The sequence below is a fragment of the Callorhinus ursinus genome, unplaced genomic scaffold (genome assembly GCF_003265705.2).
Source record: "Callorhinus ursinus isolate GAN/ISIS: 27379988/994484 unplaced genomic scaffold, GSC_fseal_2.0 scaffold66, whole genome shotgun sequence".
Classification (NCBI taxonomy): domain Eukaryota; kingdom Metazoa; phylum Chordata; class Mammalia; order Carnivora; family Otariidae; genus Callorhinus; species Callorhinus ursinus.
In genome coordinates, this window is record NW_027397128.1 from 4,211,378 (window position 1) to 4,235,149 (window position 23,772).

Here is a 23,772-nt window from a genome sequence, read left to right on the forward strand (position 1 = left end):
AGTGAGGGTTGCTGGAGTGGTGGGGGGTGGGAGGGATGGGGTGGCTGGGTGATAGACATTGGGGAGGATTTGTGCTATGGTGAACACTGTGAATTGTGTAAGAATGTTGAATCACAGACCTGTACCTCTGAAACAAATAATACATTATGTGTTAAAAAAAAAAAAGAAGATTGTAGGAAGGGAAAATTGAAGGGTGGGACATTGGAGGGGGAGACGAGCCATGAGAGACTATGGACTCTGAGAAACAAACAGAGGGTTCTAGAGGGGAGGGGGTTGGGGGGATGGGTTAGCCTGGTGATGGGTATTAAAGAGGGCACATATTGAATGGAATACTGGGTGTTATATGCAAACAATGAATCATGGATCACCACATCAAAAATTAATGATATAATGTATGGTGATTAACAAAACATAATAATAAAAAAAAAGAACTACCCTATGATCCAATAATTACACTACTGGGTATTTATCCAAAGAATACAAAAACACTAATTCAAAGGGATACATGGACCCTTACGTTTATAGCAGCATTATTACAAGAGCAAAACTGTGGAACCAGCCCAAGTGTCCCTCAATAGATGCATGGATAAAGAAGATATGGTATATATGTGGGGTACATATGATGAAATATAATCATCCATATAAAAGAATGAAATCTTGCCATTTGCAATGATCTGTATAGAGCTAGAAAGTATTATCCTAAATGAAATAAGTCAGAGAAAGACAAAGACCATATGATTTCACTCATATGTAGAATTTAAGAAACAAAACAATCCAGCAAAGGGGAAAAGAGAGAGATAGAGAAACCAAGTAACAGTCTCTTAACTATAGGGAATAAACTGATGGTTACCAGAGGGGAGGTAGGTGCTGGAATGGATAAAATAGGTGATGGGGATTAAGGAGTACATTTGTTCTGATGAGCACCAAGTGTTGTATGTAAGTGTTGAATCACTACATTGTACGCCTGAAACTAATATAACTATATTAACTAATATAACTTTATATTAACTATTTTGGAATTAAAATAAAAGCCTAATAAATAAAAGAATACTTTATTGCTTAAAAATGTTAACAATCATCTGAGATTTCAGCAAGTCATAATCCTTATGCTGGAGGAGTGTCTGGCCTTATTGTTAATGGCTGCTAACTGATCAGGGTAGTGGCTGCTGAAGGTTGGGCTAGCTATGGCAATTTCTTAAAATAAGACAATAATGAAGTTTGCTGCATTGACTGACTTCTCCTTTCACATGCCATTTCTGTTTAACATGCAATGCTGTTTGATGGCATTTTACCCACAGTAGAACTTTCAAAATTGGAGTTGATACTCTCAAATCCTGCCACTGCTTTATCAACTAAGTGTAAATAATATTCAGAATCCTTTGTTGTCATTTCAACAGTCTTTATAGCATCTTAACTAGGAGTAGATTCAATCTCAAGAAACCACTTTCTTTGCTCATCCATAAGAAGCAACTCCTCATCTGTGAAGTTTTCTCATGAGATTGCAGCAATCTAGTCACTTCTAATTCTATTAAGAAGCTAAGGATATACCTCAGTACTGACCTTCACTTTCATCCAAGGAAGAAGTATAAAAAACTGTTCTTTCCCGCAGCAAGCGTTTTGAAATTGTGATTGGTTTGTGCCTTCTTGCTGTCACTCGAGGTGGAGGCACTGGGGGTGTGGCACTTTCCTCAGGTGGACCTGAATAGATCTGTAAAAGGAGAATATTTTCAGGAAACAATTAGAAAGATTGAGTTTTTGTCTCCCTAATGCTAACTACCAGTTGATGCCTACCAGCACTACATCTAGAGTCTGACAGAGCAATTCTAATATGACTAAAGGAATTGGGATTTTTAAAATCACTCTAGTTACCAGCAAGTGTTTAGAAGTCTCCTATCATGTTTAAGACACAGGACCTGGCACTTCACAGTATGGAGGAAAGAATGCAGACAAAAACTGCACAATCAGTTCTGGATTTCCACTTACTGCCTGGAAAACCTTAGGCAAGTCACCTATCTCTGAGCTTTAGATTCCTCATCTGTAATATGGGGAGAGCACCATGTACCTCACAGGGTGTGATGAGAATCAAGTAAAAAGGGTAGTCAAGGTACCTACTGTATGGGTAGGGGTGGGGTGTGGAGGGTTACTAAAATGCACCCAATATTTCTGAAAGGATACTAAAGAAATTGGTTAAATTGTTTGCTTCAAGACAGGAATAATGAGTGGCTGAGGAAAGGATGGAGGAAACATTTCTCACTCCTTTATCATTTTGATCTTTTAAAATTTCATACCATGTAGCATTACTTAGTCAAAAAAGAAAGGGCGAAAACAAAATGTTTTATACATTGTAAAAAGTGCTGGACAAATGAGGGAGAAGCTATCATTACAAAATTTTTTTAAGCAGGGTCCATGCTCAGCACAGAGCCCAACATGGGGCTTGAACTCACGACCCTGAGATCAAGACCCAAACCGAGATCAAGAGTCAGATGCCTAACTGACTGAGCCAACCAGGCACTCCTAATGATTACAATTTTTATATAGTGTCATATGTATTGGAAAATCTTTCTTGTCTCTGGGGGAGACTGAGCTTTTGGCCAGAGTGCACACATTTTGGGAGGACACACACATGGTGAGGGAAGAAGGGGACAATTGTGTAGTGCAAAAATGAAATCAACCCCGATGATTAGTGCAAAGAGAAATGCCAGAGACCAGTATCAGGCTGCAAGGTCACAAAAATTACATGACTGGGAACACAAGGAAACCTTGTGTAAAAGCTGAACAATGATAGAAAGCAGGGCATGTCTCAATGTTTCATGGCATAGGAAAGAGAGAATATGACATAGTAGCAAGCAGATAAACTTTGAGGCCATAGAGTTTCACAACCTATAGTAATAATATTCTAAATAACTACCACTTTGTGAGCATATGTTTATGCACTATAGGAGTTAAGAATATCCCTTGCCATTTATCAAACACACCAGGGCCTATGCACTGAGTGTTTCATCTACCTGGAGTGCTCTTCCTCCAGATATCCATATAGCTTGCTCTCTTAATTTCAGTAGGCTATGATCAAATTTATTCCTCTCAGTGAGTCTTCCAGGTGAATGTATCTAAAATTTTTATATACCTCCCTGTATGCAATGCCTCCTATCTCCCTTCCTTTTTTTTCTCCTTAGCATTTCTTATTACTTCCTAACAAGATATATTGTAATTATTTATTTTTTTGTTTTTGTGTCTGCCACTCTAATCTATTGTAAGGTATATGGAAGTACATTATCATGTTCACTGCTATATCTCCAGCAACTAGAAGACTGACTGGAATTGCTGGGTCAAAGAAAAACACATTTAAAATACTGAAATAAAAGGCCAAACTGTCCTCTGAAAAGATTATAATAGCTACTTCCACTTCTAGCCAAGATAGGACTAAAGGTATTAGGTTTAAATCTTCTGCAAGTAATAATTTAAAAACTAGAAAAAAATACACATAACAATGGGTTTCAAGGCAATGGAAATCTGGTAATGAAAGACGGTGATCCACGAGAGACAGGAAAAAGAAATGAGGTGAGCCTCATGATATTCCCAGCGTACAGTGTGGAGAGAGTCTGCAAGCCATAGTATATGGAGGGAAGCTCAGGGGGAGCCCATCAGTCTGCTTAAGTTGAAGATACTGAGTTGCAAGTATGGAGATGGCAAGAAAGATAATTTTTCAGGGCAAAATATCAGAGAGAAGATAGCTGCACAAAGGGCTCTGGAGAACTGCAGGGGGGTCCTCTTTAACACTTTAGCTGATTAATACTTACGTGTGAGGAAAGAACCACAAAATTGAATTAAAGGGATTAATTACCTAAGATCATACAGTGCCTAGAAGAGTTCTTGTTTTACCAGCCACAGTGGAAAATCAAATAATTAAGTGCTGTGGGTGGTGGGCACTGCACATGTGGAGCATGCAGGCAGCTGGCTAGCTCCAGCAGAAGGCTGAGTTGCGACTTGGGTGTCATCTTTCTTTTGTCTTAAAGTGGGTGTTTATCAGTATAAAATTCCCTCTTAAAACTGCTTTGCTGCATCCCATAAGGTTGATACACTGTTTTTCCATTTTCATTTGTTTCAAAATAATTCTTTATTTCCCTTTTGATTTCTTCCTTGACCCACTAGTTGTTCAAGAGTGGGTTGTTTAACTACCACATATTTGTGAATTTCCAGTTTTCCTCCTGTTATTAATGCCTAGTTTCATATCATTCTGGTCAGAAAAGATACTTGGTATGATTTCAATCTTCACACATTTGCTAAGGCTTGTTTTGTGACCTAGCATATGATCTACGTTTTAGGAAGTTCCATGTGCACTTGAGAAGAATGTTGGATGCAGTGTTCTATAAATGTCTGTTAGGTTCATTTGGTCTGAGGTTTAGTTCAAGTCCAATATTTCTTTATTGATTCTCTGTCTGGATGGTCTATATGCATTGTTGAATGTGGGGTATCAAATTCCCCTACTATTATTTTTTGTTGTCTATTTCTCCTTTCAGATCTTAATTTATTTACTTAATATATTTTAGTGCTCTAATGTTGGGTGCATACATACTTACAATTGTTACATCCTCTTGAAAAATAGACTACTTTATCATTATATAATGACCTTCTTTGTCTCTTGTTACAGTCTTTGGCTTAAAGTTTACTTTGTCTCATATAAGTAAGCAATCCCTGCTTTCTTTTGGTTTCCATTTGCATGGTATTATCTTTTTCCATCCCTTTATTTTGAGCCTATGTGTGCCCTTAAAGCTGAGGTGAGTTGCTCTTAGGCAGCATATTACTGGGTCTTATTTTTAATCTATTTGGCATTCTATGCCTTTTGATTGAAAATTTTAATACATTTACATTTACATAATTATTGATAGGTAAAGATTTACTAATTCTATCTTAATTGTTTTCTGGCTCTTTTGTAATTCTACTGTTCCTTTCCTCTTCTCTTGCTGTCTTCTAGTGAAGTGATCATTTCTGTACTGGTATGTTTTGATTCCTTTCTCTTTATCTTTTGTGTATCTACTTTAAGTTTTTCCTTTGTGGTTACCATGAGGCTTTCATAAACAAAAATATCTTTTAAGCTGATAACAACTTACCTTTGAACACACACAAAACCTCTACCATTTTACACCTCTTCCTATATTTTGTTTTTGATGTCAAAATTTACCTTTTTATATTGTGTACCTATTAAAAAATTATTGTACCTAGTTTTTTTTTTAACACTTTTGTATTTTAACATTGATACTAGGGTTACATAGTTAACATACTACCATATTACAGTATTAGAGTATTCTGAATTTGAGTGTATACTTACCTTTACTAGTAGATTTTACATTTTCATATATTTTTATATTACTAATTAGTGGCACTTCATTTCAGCTTGAAGAATTCCTTTCAGTATTTCCTGTAAAGCAGGTCTAGAGTTGATGAACTCCCACAGCTTTTGTTTGTTTGGTAAAGTCTTTATCTCTCCTTCATTTCTGAAAGATGACTTTTCTTTTTTTTTTAACCTTTTTAAAATTTTATTTAAATTCAATTAGCCAACATACAGTATATCATTTGTGTCAGATGTAGTATTCAATCATTCATCAGTTGTGTATAACACCCAGTGCTCATCATATCATGTGCCCTCCTTAATGCCCATCACTCAATTAGCCCATTCTCCCACCCACCTCCTCTCCAGCAACCCTCCATCTATTTCTTATAGTTAAGAGTCTCTCATGGTTTTTCTCCCTCTCTGATGACTTCCCATTCATTTTTTCCTCCCTTACCCTATGATCCTCTGCCCTGTTTCTTATATTTCACATGAGTGAAACCATGTGATAACTGTCTTCTCTGATTGTCTTATTTTGCTCAGCATAATACCCTCCAGTTACATCCATGTCGATATAAATGGTAGGTATTCATCCTTCTTGATGGCTGAGTAATATTCCATTATATATATAAACCACATCTTCTTTTTTATTTAAATTCAATTAGACAACATATAGTACATCATTAGTTTTAGATGTAGTGCTAGAAAATTCATCAGTTGTGTATAACACCAAATGCTCATCCCATCACATGCCCTCCTTAAGGCCCATCCCCCCAGTTGCCCCATCCCCACCCCCACTTCCCCTTCCACAACCCTCAGTTTGTTTCCCAGAGGCAAGAGTCTCTCATGGTTTCTCTCCCTCTCTGATTTACTCCCATTCAGTTTTCCCTTCCTTCCCTTATGATCCTCTGCACTATTTCTTATATTCCACATATAAGTGAAACCATATTACAATTATCTTTCTCTGATTGACTTATTTTACTTAGCATAATTCCCACCAGTTCCATCCACATTGTTGTAAATGGTAGGTATTCATCCTTTCTGATGGCTGAGTAATATCCCATTGTATATATGAACCACATCTTTTTTTATTTGTATTTTGTTTTATTATTTTTATTATGTTCATTTAGCCGAATATATAACATCATTAGCACATCTTCTTACTCCATTTATCTATGGGAAGGACATCTTGGCTCCTTCCACAATTTGGCTATTGTGGACATTGCTGCTATGAACATTGGGGTGTAGGTGCCCCTTTGGATCACTACATCTGTATCTTTGGGGTAAATACCTAGTAGTGCAATTGTTGGGTCATAGGGTAACTCTATTTTTAACTTCTTGAGGAACCTCCATACTGTTTTCCAGAGTGGCTGTAGCAACTTGCATTCCCACCAACAGTGTAGGAGGGTACCCGTTTCTCCGCATCCTCGCCAACATCTGTCATTTCCTGACTTGTTAATTTTAGCCATTCTCACTGGTGTGACGTGGTATCTCAATGTGGTTTTGATTTGGATTTCCCTGATGCCGAGTGATGTGGAGCTTTTTTTCATGTGTCTGTTGGGCATTTCTATGTCTTCTTTGGAGAAATGTCTGTTCATGTTTTCTGCCCATTTCTTGATTGGATTATTTGTTCTTTGGGTGTTGAGTTTGGTAAGCTCTTTATAGATCTTGGATACTAGCCCTTTATCTGGTATGTCATTTGCAAATATCTTCCCCCATTCCGTAAAGATGACTTTTCCAGGTAAAATATTTTTGGTTGGCAGTTTTATTCCTTCCACATTTTGCATATATCAACCAACACTCTCTTAGCCTGAAAGACATCTGTGGGAAATCTGCCGATAGCCTTATAAGGTTCCCTTATATGTATTTTTTTCTTTCTCTCTTACTGCTTTGAAAATTCTTTTTTTCATTTTACATGATATTTTGAAGAAGACTGTTTCAGGTTGAAATTTTGAAGCACTTGCTAGGTTCATAAATCTCTCCCCAGATTTGAGAAGTTCTCCTTTTTTTTTTTAAATTTTAATTCGAGTATACTTAACATACACTGTTATATTAGTTTGAGGTGTACAATATAGTGATTCAACAATTCCATACATCACCCAGTGCTCATCATGAGAAGTGCCCTCCTTAATCCCCATCACCTATCTCACCCATCTCCACCCACCTCCCTTCTAGTAATCATCAGTTTGTTCTCTATAGTTAAGAGTCTGTTGCTTGGTTTGTGTGTATCTCTCTCTCTCTTTTTCCTTCACTCATTTGTTTTGTTTCCTAAGTTCCACATATGAGTGAAATCATGGCATTTGTCTTTTTCTGACTGACTTATTTCGCTTAGCATTATACTCCCTAGCTCCATCCTTGTCATTGCAAATGGGAAGATTTCATTTCTTTTTTATGGCTGAACAATACTCAATTCCATTTATATACCACATCTTCTTTACCCATTCATCTACCAATGGACACTTGGGCTGCTTCCATAATTTCACTATGGTAAATAATGCTATAAACATAGGGGTGCATGTAGCCCTTTGAATTAGTGCTTTGTATTTCTGGGTAAATACCCAGTAGTGAGATTACTGGATCATAGGGTAGTTCTACTTTTAAGTTTTAGAGGAAACTCCATAAAGTTTTCCACGGTGCCTGCACAGGTTTGCATCCCTACCAACAGTTCACATGTGTTCTTTTTTCTCCACATCCTCACCAACACTTGATGATTCTTTTGTTTTTGATTTTAGCCACTCTGACATGTGTGAGGTTATATCTCCTTGTAGTTTTGATTTGCATTTCTCTGATGATGAGTGATGTTGAGCATCTTTTCATGTGTCTGTTGGCCATCTGGATATCTTCTTTGTAGAAATGTCTGTTCATGTTTCTACCCATTTTTAATTGGATTTCTTTTGGGGTGTTGAGTTGTATCAGTTCTTTATATATTTTGGATACTAACCCTTAATCAGATATGTCATTCACAAATATTTCTCCCATTCAGTAGGTTGCCTTTTAGTTTTGTTGATTGTATCCTCAGCTGTGCAGAAGTTTTTTTCTTTTTTGATGTAGTCTCAATAGTTTATTTTTGCTTTTATTTCCCTTGCAACAGGAGACATATCTAGAAAAATGTTGCTATGGCTGATGTCAGAGACATTACTGCCTGTGCTCTCTTCTAGGATTTTTAGGGTTTCAGGTCTCATATTTAGGTCTTTAATCCATTTTGAGTTTATTTTTGTGCATGGTGTAAGAAAGTGGTCCAGTTTCATTCTTTTCCATGTAGCTGACCAGTTTTCCCAATACAATTTTTTGAAGAGACAGTCTTTTTCCCTTTGGATATTAAGCCATTATTTCTTTAAATAAGCTTTCTCCTAATCTTCTCTTTCTGGGATTTCCAGGACTTCAATAATGCACAGATTGTTTCTTTTAATGGATCACACAATTCACATAGGCTATCTTTATTCTTTTTCATTTTATTTTCTTTTTGTTCCTCTAAATGTATGATTTTAAATGGCCTGTCTTCTTTTTTTTATTTTATTATGTTATGTTAATCACCATACATTACATCATTAGTTTCTGATGTAGTGTTCCATGATTCATTGTTTGCATGTAACACCCAGTGTTCCATTTAGTACGTGCCCTCTTTAATACCCATCACCAGGCCAAACCATCTCCCCACCCCCTTCCCCTCTAGAACCCTCAGTTTGTTTCTCAGAGTCCATAGTCTCTCATGGTTCGTCTCCCCCTCCGATGTCCTCCCCTTCATTTCTCCCTTCCTACTATCTCCTTCTTTTTTTTAACATATAATGTATTATTTGTTTCAGAGGTACAGGTCTGTGATTCTTCAGTCTTACACAATTCACAGTGCTCACTATAGCACATACCCTCCCCAATGTCTATCACCCAGCCACCCCCAACCACTCCAGCAACCCTCAGTTTGTTTCCTGAGACTAAGAATTCCTCATATCTGTGAGATCATATGATACATGTCTTTCTCTGATTGACTTATTTCGCTTAGCATAATACCCTCTAGTTCCATCCATGTCATTGCAAATGGCAAGATTTCAGGGTTTTTTTGATGGCTGCATAATATTCCATTGTGTGTGTGTGTGTGTGTGTGTGTGTGTGTGTGTGTGTGTGTGTGTATACACACCACCTCTTCTTTATCCATTCATCTGTTGATGAACATCTTGGCTCTTTCCATAGTTTGGCTATTGTGGACATTGCTACTATAAACATTGGGGTGCACGTACTCCTTCGGATCACTACATTTGTATCTTTGGGGTAAATACCCAGTAGTGCAATTGCTGGGTCATAGGGTAGCTCTATTTTCAACTTTTTGAGGAACCTCCATACTGTTTTCCAGAGTGGCTGCACCAGCTTGCATTCCCACCAACAGTGTAGGAGGATTCCCCACATCCCCGCCTACATCTGTCATTTCCTGACTTGTTAATTTTAGCCATTCTGACTGGTGTGAGGTGGTATCTCATTGAAGTTTTGATTTGTATTTCTCTGATGCTGAGCCATGTGGAACACTTTTTTTGTGTGTCTTTTGGCCGTCTGGATGTCTTCATTGCAGAAATGTCTGTCCATGTCTTCTGCCCCTTTCTTGATTGGATTATTTGTTCTTTGGGTGTTGAGTTTGATAAGTTCTTTATCGATTTTGGATACTAGCCCTTTATCTGGTATGTCATTTGCAAATATCTTCTCCCATTCTGTCGGTTATCTTTTGGTTTTGTTGACTGTTTCCTTTGCTGTGCAAAAGCTTTTCATCTTGATGACGTCCCAATAGGTCATATTTGCCCTTGTTTCCCTTGCCTTTGACGATGTTTCTAGGAAGAAGTTGCCGTGGCTGAGGTCAAAGAGGTTGCTGCCTGTGTTCTCCTCTAGGATTTTTATGGACTCCTATCTCACATTTAGGTCTTTCATCCATTTTGAGTTTGTTTTGTGTGTGGTGTAAGAAAATAGTCCAGTTTCATTCTTCTGTATGTGGCTGTTCAATTTTCTCATAAATGGCCTGTCTTCTAATTCACTAAATCTTTCTTCTGTTTGGTCAAGTGTAATGCTGAAGCTCTCTATTGAATTCTTTAGTCACTGTTTCTTGAACTCTAGGATTTGCTTTTTTGAAATGGTTTTTATTTCTTTGTTGAACTTCTCATTTTGTTCATGTGTTTTTCCTCTAATTTCATTTAGTTGTCTATCTGTGTTTTCTTATAGTTTACCCAATTTCTTTAAGATGATTATTCTGAATTCTTTATTGACAATTCCTGGATCTTCATTTCTTTAGGGTCAGTTATTGGAGCTTTATTAGTTTCCTTTGATGGTGTCATGTTTCCTTCATTATTCATGATCCTTGTGTCCTTGCATTTGTGTCTGGCATTTGTCCAAGTAGGCATCTGTTCCAGTCTTTATAAACTGGCTTCAGCAGGCAGAAGCCTTCAGCAGTTAGCTCATTCTGAGATTCTGAGTGGGCCATCTGGTGGTGTCTTTGGGGAGGCTTGTGGAGGGAGTTCTTGGACAGGTATGTCTGGTGCCTGGATGAGTAGATGGGCAGGCCTGATGCCCAAGGGGGTGGAGCTTGGATTCACTGGGGTGGGCCTGGTGTTTGAGTCTGTGGTGATGGACCTGTAATCTGAGTTTGTGTGGGTGGACCTAAATCTGGACCTGGGTCCATGGGGGCTCACTAGACTCAGGGGATTACTGGGGTGTGTCTGGCATCTTGGTCCACAGAAACTGGCATGATGCTGGGTGGGCCAAGAGCCTGGTTTCATAGGAACTGGCCTGGAGGCTAGGGCCATGGGGGCTGGCCTGCTACTAAAGTAAGCCTGGAGCCTAGGGCCATGGAAGTTGACCTGTAACCTGGGGCCTTGAGGGCCAGCCTGGAGATTGGGTCTATGAGGTCTGGCCTGGTCTGGGCAGACAAGGAGCCTGGGTCCATGAGAGTTAGCCTATAGGCTGAAGCTTCAGGTGTTGGCCTAGCACTGAGGTAGACCAGGAGGCTGGGTCCACAGGAGCCCACATGGAGCCTGAGCCACAGGGGCAATCCTGGTGTTGAAACAGGCCAGGAGTCTGGGTCTGTGGGACCTGGTCTAAAGGCTAGTTCTGTGGAAGCTGGCCAGTTCTGGAATCAACCAAGAGTCTGTGCACACTGGAGCCCACCAGGAGCCTGGTGACACGGGGGCTGGCTGACAGTGGGGTGGGCCAGAAGCCTGGTTTGTGGCGGCCCCCCCTTAGCCTGATGCCTTGGGAGCTGCCTAAGGGCATGGGATCTGGGTGATGCTGGTGTGGCTTGAGGACTTAGGTTCACAAGAACCTGCTGGGCCTGATGCTGTGGGAACTTTCTGGGGCTACAAGAGCTGCCTGGGACCACAGAAGCTGGAGGACACCTGGGTGGGGAAGGGGACTGGGTTTTCAGGAGCCCACCAGGACACTAGGGCTATGGAAAACACCCAGGCCTGCAGGAACTGGCCTGGTCCTGGGGAGGGCCAGCAGTTGGGTCCATGGTGAAGTCAGGTGCTCACTTTACTCTCCCCCTGGGGAGGGTGTCTATCTCTGCATTGGGCTGTCAAGGATTGGGGGAGGGGTGACAGGGATAATGTGACTATCTTTCCTCCTTGGTGTGTCTTTTCTTATTTCTGTGCTTCACCCAGGTATTGTAATCCCTCACCAGGATTCCTTAGCTCTTGTGAAGATATTTTTGCATGTAGACAACTGTTCAAATTTATGTTGCTGGGAAGGGCCTGGCCTCCACTTTTTCATATCCCATTTGCTCCTCAACCTGGTCTCTGCCCATACCACTCTTGTAACTGTTTTCACAGTGATTACCACTAATCTCCTAACTGCCAAATCCAATGGTCCCTTTTCAATCCTTATTTTGACTTTGCCTCAGCATTTGACAGAGTTGACATTCCTGTTCTAAAAATGTAGGCTAAAGTGGGTAACCTTTACCTTTCTGAATAAACATATTCCTACCTCTCCGAACACTGCCCAGTCTCTTTCACTGGCTCTTCCTTAATGTTGATCTTCCCCAAAATTATGTTTTCAGTCCTCTAATGATCTCACTTATCTAGATTCATTCTTTCTCTCAACACTTTAATTCACTCTCATGGTTTGCACTACTAGTTTTCTCTAATAATTTCTATACCAGTATATCTAAATTGCCTGCTCAATAGATGCCATTTGGATATCTCAACCCCAATATTCTGAAAATTAAACACATTTAATTCTTTCCTTATAACTGTTTATTACTCAAAAACAATGCTAATATCCAAGCCAGAAATCTGGACATTATTATCCTTGTCTCCTCCCTCTCTCTCACACCCCACATCCATTTAATCACCAAGTTCTATCAGTTATACTTCCTTAATCTCTCTACTATATCTTCTCTGTTCACTGCCATTGCCTTGGTTTCATGGATCATCATGTCTCTCTAATATTACTACAATCGTCTCCTGTTTCTCTATGCCTCCTGTCACTTCTTCCTTTAATATGTCTACAAAGTATGGATTGAGGGACCTTTATAAATTCAAAATATAATCATGCTACTCCTCTGCTTAAAATATTTCAGTGACCCCACACTATCTTTGGGATAAATTCTAAATTCCTTAGCAGACAAGGTGTTCCATAATCTGGTCACTGCCTGCAATCTCCAGTCTCATCTTCCACTACTTCTATTTTCCTACTCTACTACAGCCATACTGAATTATTATACCCCTTTACATATCATGTTTTCTCACTCCTTCGTGTATACAGAATTCTCTGTGCTTATAACACCTTTCCTCCTTATGGCAGAGACTGCTAATTGCTTCTCAGTGTCTAGCCCCTCTTCTTGCTTTTACTTATAGAAGTCACTGAGTTTTAGCTGGGTACCCATGCCTACATTTTCCAGCCTCCCTTACAACTAGGTGAGACCATGTACTTAAGTTTTAGGTAATAGAATACAAGTGAAAATGATGTATGTAAACTTCTGGATCATATTTTTATAAAGGAATTGTCTTTATTCCATTCTGTCTCTTTTTCCCCTTCTCTTTGGGTGGTACAATGTCTAGGACCCAGAGAGATTGAGGCCAAGTGGTGAGGATAACAGAGCTGCCCCACAAATTTTGGACTGTTAACCTCTGGACTTCTCCATGACAGAAATGAACTTTTCTCTATCTTATATATGTCACTGAATTTGTGGTCCTCTTTGTTACAGGATGTTGGCCTGTACCTTAATTAATCCACTCTTCTTTAACTTTCAGGACTCAAATCATGCATTACCCAGTGTATGAAGTCTTCTCTGACTCCCAAACAAAGATATATTCCCCTTCCATGTGCTCCCATAGCATCTAATATATATATATATTATATATATATATATCTTCATCACAGTAGTTATTATACTATATCCTGAGTGTTAGTTGGTCCAAATTCTCTGCCAGTATCATGAGCTTCCTGACAGTAAAGATTTTTGTCTCATTCATCTTTAGAACCAAGAGCCCTACTAGGGCACCAGACAAAAGGTAGCAGCTCAGTGGCAGTTTTCAGAATTAATAAATGAATCTTGGCTGCCAGGCCCCTCAAGGCCATTAAATAATAGAGCCCATTCTCACTTATTCCTTCTCCAACTGTAATTGGGAAAAGAAAGCATAGCAGAGAGATCAGAGTCAGCTTTGAGTCAGAATCAGTTGTGTTGGGGCTTTACCACTTACTAGCTAAGCAACCTCAGGGAAGGAACTTAAACTATATGAGCCTGACGCTTGAGGCTCAGTTTGCATTTTGCAAACAGTTGCAAAATGAGGATAATAATACCATCTACTTCATAGGGTTGTTGTAATGATAAATAAGAAAATATATGTAAAGAGCACAGTTTCAACATATTAAACACTCAATAAATGATAACTATTCTATTAGCAATCCTAAAAAGGACTTAAACCCATATTTCCTTGGATAAGACGGATAAGGAGCTGGGGCAGGAGGGAAGTGGAGATCAGAACAATAAGGGGTGAAGTGGTTATGTGCTATGCAAATCAGGGGATAGGAACTTGCTGGCTCTTTAAGGTCTCTGCCAGATTAAATGATTTTATTTCCCTCTTCCAGTTATACAAATTATTCATCTATCATTTACAAAGCTTCTTCCTCACAGCCTGCTCTTTAGGGAATTACCCAGGCCCCAAGATGGATATTGGCTCACCAACCTCTAGGGTTTGTAATGAGAACTTCCAAATTTACCTGGACAGGATGTCTCCACCAAATAGACTAAGGCACTGGTTGGGAGCCTTTTGAGACCAGTTCTGCCAATGTGCCAGTAGGCAGAGCTCAGAGAAGATGCTTGTTAGGCTTAAATTCACACTCTCTCTAAATGAGAAAAGTCTAGAAAAACAGAGAGGACACTTCCTGTTGTGCATCCTCTCTAAAATTAAAACATGGCCTTTATAACCCTACAGTCAACACGGATTGCAACATCTTCCCCAAAGCTGGCCTACATATGCAAACCTTGAAGACAGGCTTTAATGTGGAAATATTGAAAATTACTGCGGTAGGAAAAATCCACTACCTCTCTCTGTTCTGTGGGCCCTCCAAAGGTCTCATTTCACATCTCTTTTTAAATGAGCTTTAACCTATGTGTTACTGCTATTCCCTTTGAGAAAAGAAATGGAGTAAATGGTCCTGCTTGCTCATTCAACCCTGGCCACTTTGGCCTCTTTGCTGTTCAACATGCCAAAGAACTTCTGCCTCAGGGCCTTTGCTGTTCAATATTCTTGGAGCAGTTCTTCCCCAAGATACCCACCATGGCCTGCATCCTTAATTTATTCACTTTTTTGACTAAATATGATATGATATGATGTTATATTAATATCATCTTCTATAAGGTGACAATCCCTTACCTTGTTTTATTTTTCTTCAGAGCACTTATCACCACCTGGCAAATATATCAAATTGTTTATCATTTGTCTCACCCAAGTAGAATATAAGATCCTTTGTTTTGTTTACAGGTATATATAATAAGAATTTAGTAAATATTTAATTAACGGATATCATTAGCTTTTTGAAAATAGAACTATAAACTACAGATTAACTAGTGACCCTTGGAAGGAAATCCTGGGAAAATCTCCATAGTTTCTCTTATGAGAGGAGAAAGTAGAGATGATGGGCCCATGATCTCTGGACTTACTTTTGGCAGTCCATTTTTAATGAGGGGAAAACTTTTAGAGATGAAGGGAGTTAAGAAAGGCACAAGAAGGGAAACCCAGTCTGTTCTACTCAATTCCCTATCAACTTCTTGAGTATCCATGAAAAGACATTCTAACCACGCTCTGAGAAAGGAATAACAGTATACCCTTTGAAGGTAGAAGAAACAAATCCTAAAGGATGGGAAACTCATAGTGCATGGGGCTCTCCTAGGGATGGATGGGGACAAATACCAGATGGCACAGGATACAAAAATAGCTCCTCTGTGTCTCATGCAATCATTGCAAAGGGGAAGTGACATCAGTGGCAGGAAAGGGCATAAATGGTGGGACCAGCTGCTGACGTAGAAGACTGACTAAAAAATGGCTTTGGTGGAACAAACTTTTTCCAAGTTCAAGCCATGGGTCAGAGCTGTTTTTAATGACCAGCTCCTATACGGTGTTTACTATGTGTCGAGCACAGTTTAAAATATTCTACATATACTAGTTCATTTACTGATTGTTCACAAATTCCTTTCTCTGAACTTCCAAAGGGAATTTAGGGCAAAAGGACATGGTTGATCAACTAGCACATTAGGGTAACCACAGAATAAATCCCTCTATCCACCCTTTTTCATAGGATTAAGAAGGGGAGAATAATTGGCAATGTAAATGGAAAGTTGAATAAACTATCACTAAAACTTGACAGGAAATAAGCCCTTACTTTCTCCCACTTTGGTCACTGGAGTAGCTCTTCTAGAGGTGAAAAATCAAGCTGGTATTCTTAAATCTTAGACAGACTAGGTCAATTCACTAGAGAGAAGACTAGAGAGGGAAATTTGAGGCTAAAAAATTGGCTAGGAATAAAGAGTGTGCATTTTCCAAAGTACCCTGATCGTAAGTGGCAGGACCATGATATGAACTCAGATGTATTTAGCTTTAAAGTTAACATTTTTTCTACTATATAGCATAGAAGGAAACATTTTAAGTTTAAAAAATAATTCCTTGAGTGGAAAGAGTATTAGGCAAAACTTATTTACCCACCCTCCAAAACTCCAGATAGAGAACAGACTGATCTGGCTTTCTGTGGACTGGTTAGGAACACTTAGCGTTTTGTAGTCTTTGATAGTGACTTCAAGAAAAATCCCAGAGGGTAGCCAGAGCAGAGTCTGGGGGTAAACCAGTGCTTATATGTTTGCTGGGTACATGGTTGGCATTGACTGAATGTTAGCTGAGTTGAATTCTATTTTTTTTAATTTTTTAAAAAATATTTTATTTATTCATTTGAGACACAGAGATACAGAGAGAGAGAGAGAGAGAGAGAGAGAGAGAGAGAGAGAGAGAGCATGAGCAGGGAGAGAGGCAGAGGGAGAGGGAGAAGCAGGCTTCCTGCTGAGCCAGGAGCCCGATGTGGGGCTCGATCCCAGAACCCTGGGATCATGACCCGATCCAAAGGCAGACGCTTAACCATCTGAGCCACCCAGGCGCCCCTAGCTGAGTTGAATTCTAAAGGCCTGGTCTAAAAAACTCAATATTCAAGAAATACTATTTCACTCTGTTGGGCCTTAGCCATTGCCTGGGGTTGTAGTCAGGAGTCCAACTCCTGGGAGTTCTTCTAAAGGCTCCTGAGGGCTAACACTGGATGATAAAATTCGTTGAGCTTTGAGGGACACCCAGAGAAGGATCTACACAGGGAACAGGGTTCATGAACTTCTTGCCTGACTGGTCACATATTAACCCTCTTCTGGTTTCTTCTCTTTCATGTCTTTAGGTGTGAAATGAAGAAGAAATTTAACACAAGACAATCATTTTTCAATTGCTAATTGTCATGAGGTCCACATTCATTCCAACTCTTGGAAATTTTGGCAAAACTGAGCAACTATCCGGATTCTTCCCAGATGCTGCTTCAGGGCTACAAATATCAGATTGTACAAAAAGCATCTTGCCTTTTTATAAATCAAGGCTACAAGACTTGGCCTTGATGAAATCCAGCTTTCCACTGAGTCTCCATTTATACTCTAGCTGAGGCTGTGTTGGGCTTTCCGGGCCTTGGTTATATTAGCAAAAGCTGTACTCTGAACTTCATTAGAAAAAAGGTGGTGATGGGGTTAAAATAATGAGCTCTTAGCATTTGGCAGAGATCACTTTAAACATCAAGTGTGTCACCACGTTTTCTTAGAGTATGCACAGAAATTTGAAAATATCATGTCTGTTGTTACCAAGAGCCAATTTTTTAAAGAGGGCTGTCACCAGCTCTGTCTTTGGTCTCTTCAACACGTAGTCTTTAAGGCCCATCTAGATGTAACATTCTAGAATCCTACCTAGTCTTACCCATACATCATACTTATGTGAAAACTAATGTCCAAACAGGGGAAGTGATTTGCCCAAGGCTCCAAAGCTAGTAGGTGGTGGAACTGAGACAAGATCCCAACAATTCTAATCCTCAATCTGGTACTCTATCCCCTTAAAACATAGTATTTCCTATATAAAACAGTTTTTTTATACTCCCACTGATATATCTAATAGGTCTATAATCTATGCTCTGTCTGTCAGTTCATTCCCCTGTCTAGTTGACTTGGGAAGAGAATACTGAGGGAGAGAAACAATAAAGTCAGATTCTGCTAAGGATACCTCCATCTACTTGGCATGGGTTATGTTTTCTACTAAGAATGAAATGGCATATTTCAAATGAAGTTTTCCTTTAGAACTATTTAGGATGCTTTTAGGCTGGGGAAGTGAAGTTTTAGTATCATTTAACAACCAATAATTAACAATGGTCTAACAACAACTGAGGAAAGCCCATTTCGCTACAAAGACTTAATAGACACCAAGGGAAAAGGATTATGGAAGAAGGTCATCACTAAGATAAAGTTAATTTCCTGTCAATACAGTAAAGGGATAGTAGTATATGGCAAATGGAGGTATTAAAATTTGGTGGGCAATACTATCTACAAAGTACTTGACATATTTATCTCATTGAATCCTCCCAACAGAGTGAGAGAGGTCTAATTATTAGCCCCATTTTTAAAGTAAGGGTAACTGGGCTCAGGAAGGTAGACTAGCTTGTTGAAGACCACCCAGCTAGCAAAGGATGGAGCTGGGATTCAACCTCAGGGCCATCTGGTTCCAAAGCATTTTTTCCATTCTTTCCATCATATACTTAGCTTTTGTGATATTTGGCAAGCCTACAGAGTTGGCCTTGGCATTTTCAGGGTTATTTTAAGATGTTTTAATCCAAGAAAGTAGCAGTGCTCCAGCCATCAGTTCCAAAATCTCAGAACAAAGAAAAAGCCCACCAATGGTCCTCCACTGATTCCTGGTTTTTGAAGTTTCTATAGGCAGTACCACCAGACTTAGGAACTTCAATCTGCTTCGAGTCTAACTGCCGAAGTACACATCTGGCCCTCTAGCACACCGGCCCCAGTCTTACTGTATTATTTAGGCTCTGATTTTCAAACCTGAGACTCAGACCACTCAAAGGACAATAGTAAAGGCAAAAGTATATGGAGATCTTTTTAAATTCTCAAAAGTCTATAATTCTCTCTCTCTCTCTCTCATTCTCTCTCTCTCAACAAGCACACACATGCACAAACATATGCAAGCAAACTACAAAAATACAATAAAAACAGATATTTGATTTTGGTATTCTGCAACAAATTTAGCCCCTTATAGGTCTCAGTTTACCTCAAGTAAAAGGAGGGAATACCTCATAAAAGTTGGAAGGATTCAATGAGATGTTGAATGTCAACTGCTTAGCACAGTACGTGGCACATAGCAAGCTCTCAATAAATGCTATCATTTTTGCTGTTGCAGTTATTGTTTTAGTGCCAGCTGAAGAAAGAAAAAGGAAGGAGAAGGCATTTCCACCTTTTGCTGAATCTTGAATAATTCTTAGGGTGACAAGAATCAAAAGGGTGACTCATGGGGAATGTTACAGCTCTCTGAAGGTTGAAGGGTAAACCCCAGCTCACAGCTGCATTCTACACTTATCACACTATCTCATCAGGCTTGGACATGTTTATTCATTTCAAACAGGTCTCGACCTCACTTCAAAGCTAAGACAACTAGGCTTTTGGAAAGTGTGTGATCTTGATTTAGCCAGAATTGAAAACTTGAAGTTATGTTTTCAAAGATTCACTATGACTAATGAACATATCTGAATTTCTCAATCTTAATAATTCTCTGTTCAAAGATGTTTTCCTTCAGGTTACAGTTTGCTCTTAATAATCACTACTTAAAGATATTTTTTCTGAAGATTCATTTGAAAATGTTTGCCAAATCCCCAGCTAACTACATATTAGACTGAAAATGTTTTCACACATACAAGTTAACAAAATGTTATTTTTAATAACTTTTAGGTTAACTTTATCATTTCAGAAATTAATGACAATGAAGTACAGACCTGGCTTAATTAGATTCTCTTGTTCTCTCCGTATGCATATGTGTGTGTGTGTACACATATAGGTATATATGTAGTTAGGCACACAGAGATATATTTTAAAATAGATAAAACATAAATCTATATTTATATTTACTTATATTTTAAAACATGTATCTACCTATTATTCCAGAAAGCAGAGGTGGAGGGAAACATTCATCTATTCTCTTGCTGCCCTCTGGTGGCAGACCAAAATTCACAGAAGCCACATTTCAGAAAGAAAGGAGGAACAGACTAGAACTAGAAGGGTCTTGTTTCCTCTGAGTTGCTAAATGGGTGTCTAAAAGATACATAAATCAGAGTAGTTCCTTAAAAGGGACTCTTGTTTGCTTTCCCAAATCCATTATATTGCTACGATGTAGAGTTTTTCCTGGACAAGTTCCCATTTAGCCATTTGGGAACTAGGCACCAACTGAGTTCCCCCAAATTGCACTAAGAACAACCCAGCTTTCTCTGGCCAATTTACAGAAAGAACTGCCCTCAGCTATATAGATCTGTAGCAAAGACTGTACTGTTTAGTTTCCTCAACCATGGCTTCTAACCATACATATTTAGAAATAAGAATAAAATCCATTTTCACATATCCTGATAATAGATTTTCTAATTATCTTGAAAATAACTAATTATTTTCCCAGAACACTGCACTTAAAGCAGTAAAGTAAGATTCTGTAGGATTAAAAGGCAGCTTCTCACCCAGTAAAAGGACGAGATTGGCAATGTGGATAGAGCTCAAGGGAGGTTAGAAAAGCTAAGTCAACATCAGTGATACAAAGATAAGTACCAAAACTCGCTGTTGTTTTTAACATCTCACATAAAGGGATCCACATTCCCTGAGGTCCAGCCTTATACTAATAGACCTAGATTTAAGTCTCAGCTTTGCCACTGACCACACTCAGTGCCTAATAAAAAAAAAATGAAAATACTAATACCCATCAATCACAGTTACAATAAGGAATAAGTGAGATAAAAAGTAATTGCCCCACACTGGTCACATAGCCTGATTTCATGTTCCTTGAATACAAATCTAAATCTAAAGAGACAAACTTGCTGGTTCCTAGCTCCAACATAATGATCTCAGGAGTAGTAAAAGGGAAATGCCAGCTCGTATAACTGAGAAGATGAATTCGCAAAGCACAAGTGAGACAACTGGTAAGACTTTGGGGCTGGTACCAGAGTTCTTTTATAAACTAGTTGGGAAGAACTGTGGAGGTAGGTGGGTGAGCGTGGGCTAAAGTTCCAAAGAGTAGATGACTGGGAATGGAGTTGGAGAAATGCAAATTTGTTACCACGACTGCAGCATGCATAAAGGGACTTAAATTAAATGATGAGCTGAGACCAGAAGGTCTTCAAGGTCCCTTTCCCAGTATTAATATTCAAATGGATCGATCCTATATTTTGTCCTCTGAAGTGAAATAACTTGCTGTCCTCAAAACTAAATTGCTAAGAGCTGACCTCCCTTCCACTGTATTTCCTGAAAGTTTCCTAAGACAAAATGTTCAGAAAACTGAAGTCAGTCTTCCTCTATCAGTCCAAACTGCCTGTGTTTCAAGGCAGCAGCATCAGGTTTGGGCACCCCGACACATACTGCTCAATGAGGTGGGAAGAGACAGAACTTAAAAATGACTGATGTTGTTCTAGGGATCAGAGTAGAGGCAGATCTTCCCCAATCATTTACTTACCTACCAACTTAGAAAATAATTTAGAAAAGATTATTCAAATTGTTTAAAAAACTCTTTAAAAAAGACTTAGGAATGGACTCCTTAAGTATCAATTCTTTTGATGCATTTAAATTTTATTCACAAAACCTGGATATTCTTAAAAGAGAGGCTGAAGGAAGGGAATGACAGAGAAACTTAAAACCAATGTGATTAAGCCCTTTTCTATTTAAGAGCAAGTATAAATGGAAAAAACACATTACTGAAATTATAATATGTCAACTGAAAAATCATATCCCATTAACAGAACAACTTGGCAGGAACATATAATCCCTGATACTTGTAGAGCAGCATCAGTTCTCATATATATTATCTCTTTTAATCCTTGCAACTATCCTATGAGGTTACACCTACATAAGGTCCAGAATTTCTGAAACAATTTCACCCACACATCATTTTGCTCTTTTTTAAAAAAGGCAATTCAATATAAATGTATAATAAACTGGGACTTCATTTCATAGCTCCATGAAAGATATTTCATATGAAATACATTTATAAGTCAGGAAAGATCCTTGGTTACCATGTCTTTGTTTGGAAAACATGGTCAGAGTACATCTCTGGTATCACACAAAGGTCAGAACTTCAATCATTTAACACATATTTACAGGTTACAAGATATAACAACTTCACTCAAAAGCTGACCATTGGTTAGTAGAAATGATCCTATTAGATCTCGGGGATAACAGATTATCAACACTGTAATCACTCCACAGAATACATTTTTGATTTGCTGGCCAAAAGCATAGCAAAATCACACTAATAAACTCAGTGGGGGTTGAGGTTATTCACAAAAAAAAAGGATTTCTGATAAATTGAAGTTGGTATTTTCTCTAAAAATTATATAGAATAACAATACAAAAGCCCCTATTTTGTTAGATTAATGAAGAGAGACCAAGCACACTGTGTCAATCTTCTATCCACTTGTTAATTAATTAGAACATTTAAAATGCAATGAATCATGCAATGAGCTTCCATGTCTCCCTATTACCTTCAAAATAAAAGACCTGACCACTTAGCCAAGCATACAAGATGCATGATCTGACCACCAAATGCTAAAATTAGAAGAATATCTTCTAATGCAACTTGTCATGGTCTATGTAGGTGACTCTTCAGCAACTGTTGACTCAAAAGTTCCATGGTCTTTTCATCGCCAGTGACCTTCACCTCCATTTCAGGCACCTATTTTTCTGAATGTAACAAAGATCTTGAAGCAGTAGAGTAAAGATCTGAACTGCCTGGTTCCAAATCTGATCTTCAGTACTTACTCACTCTGTGACCCTGGACAAGTCACAACTACTCTGTGCCTTGTATTTTTCTTATGTGAAATTAGGTATAAATTTCCTAACATGTGTAAAGTGCTTCAAACAGTGTTTGGCACATAGTAAGGACCTTATATGTATCAGCTAATACCTTCTTGTCATCACCTAGAAACTTGCTTCATCTTTGACATTTAAAATACTAGCATTTCTGGAGGCAAGGGAAACAAAAGCAAAAATGAACTATTGGGACTTCACCAAATTAAAAGCTTCTGTACAGCAAAGAAAACAATCAACAAAACTAAAAGACAACTTACAGAATGGGAGAAGATATGTGCAAATGACATATCTGGTAAAGGGTTAGTATCCAAAATCTATAAAGAACTCATCAAACTCAACCCCCCAAAACCCCCAAATAATCCAGTTAAGAAATAGCAGAGGACATGAATGGACATTTTTTCCAAAGAAGACAAATAGATGGTTAACAGATACATGAAAAGATAGCTCACTATCACTCATCATCAGGGAAATACAAATCCAAACCATGATGAGGTACCACCTCCCACCTGTCAGAATGGCTAAAATGAACAACACAGGAAATAGCAGGTGTTGTTGAGGATGCAGAGAAAGGGGAACCCTCTTACACTGTTGGTGGGAACGCAAACTGGTACAGCCACTCTGGAAAACAGTATGGAGGTTTCTCAAAAAGTTAAAAATAGAACTACCCTACGATGCAGCAATTGAACTACTAGATATTTATCTGAAGGATATAAAAATATTGATTCAAAGGGGCACATGCACCCTGTTTTTAGCAGCGTTATCAACAATAGTCAAATTATGGAAAGCACACAAATGTCCATTGACTGATGAATGGGTAAAGATGTGTGTACACACACACAGGAATATAACC

At 38.7% G+C, this 23,772-nt stretch overlaps 1 protein-coding gene across 3 annotated transcripts in view; it reads right to left on the bottom strand.

Moving 5' to 3' along the window:
* OPHN1 (oligophrenin 1) overlaps positions 1–23,772 on the bottom strand; it is a 498,955-nt gene that overhangs the window by 56,356 nt on the left and 418,827 nt on the right. For all 3 annotated transcript variants that reach the window (XM_073885819.1, XM_025860816.2, XM_073885818.1), the window contains exon 20: positions 1,561–1,708. In XM_073885819.1, coding sequence (XP_073741920.1) covers positions 1,561–1,708 — 148 coding nt within the window. The remainder of the gene's footprint in view (positions 1–1,560; positions 1,709–23,772) is intronic.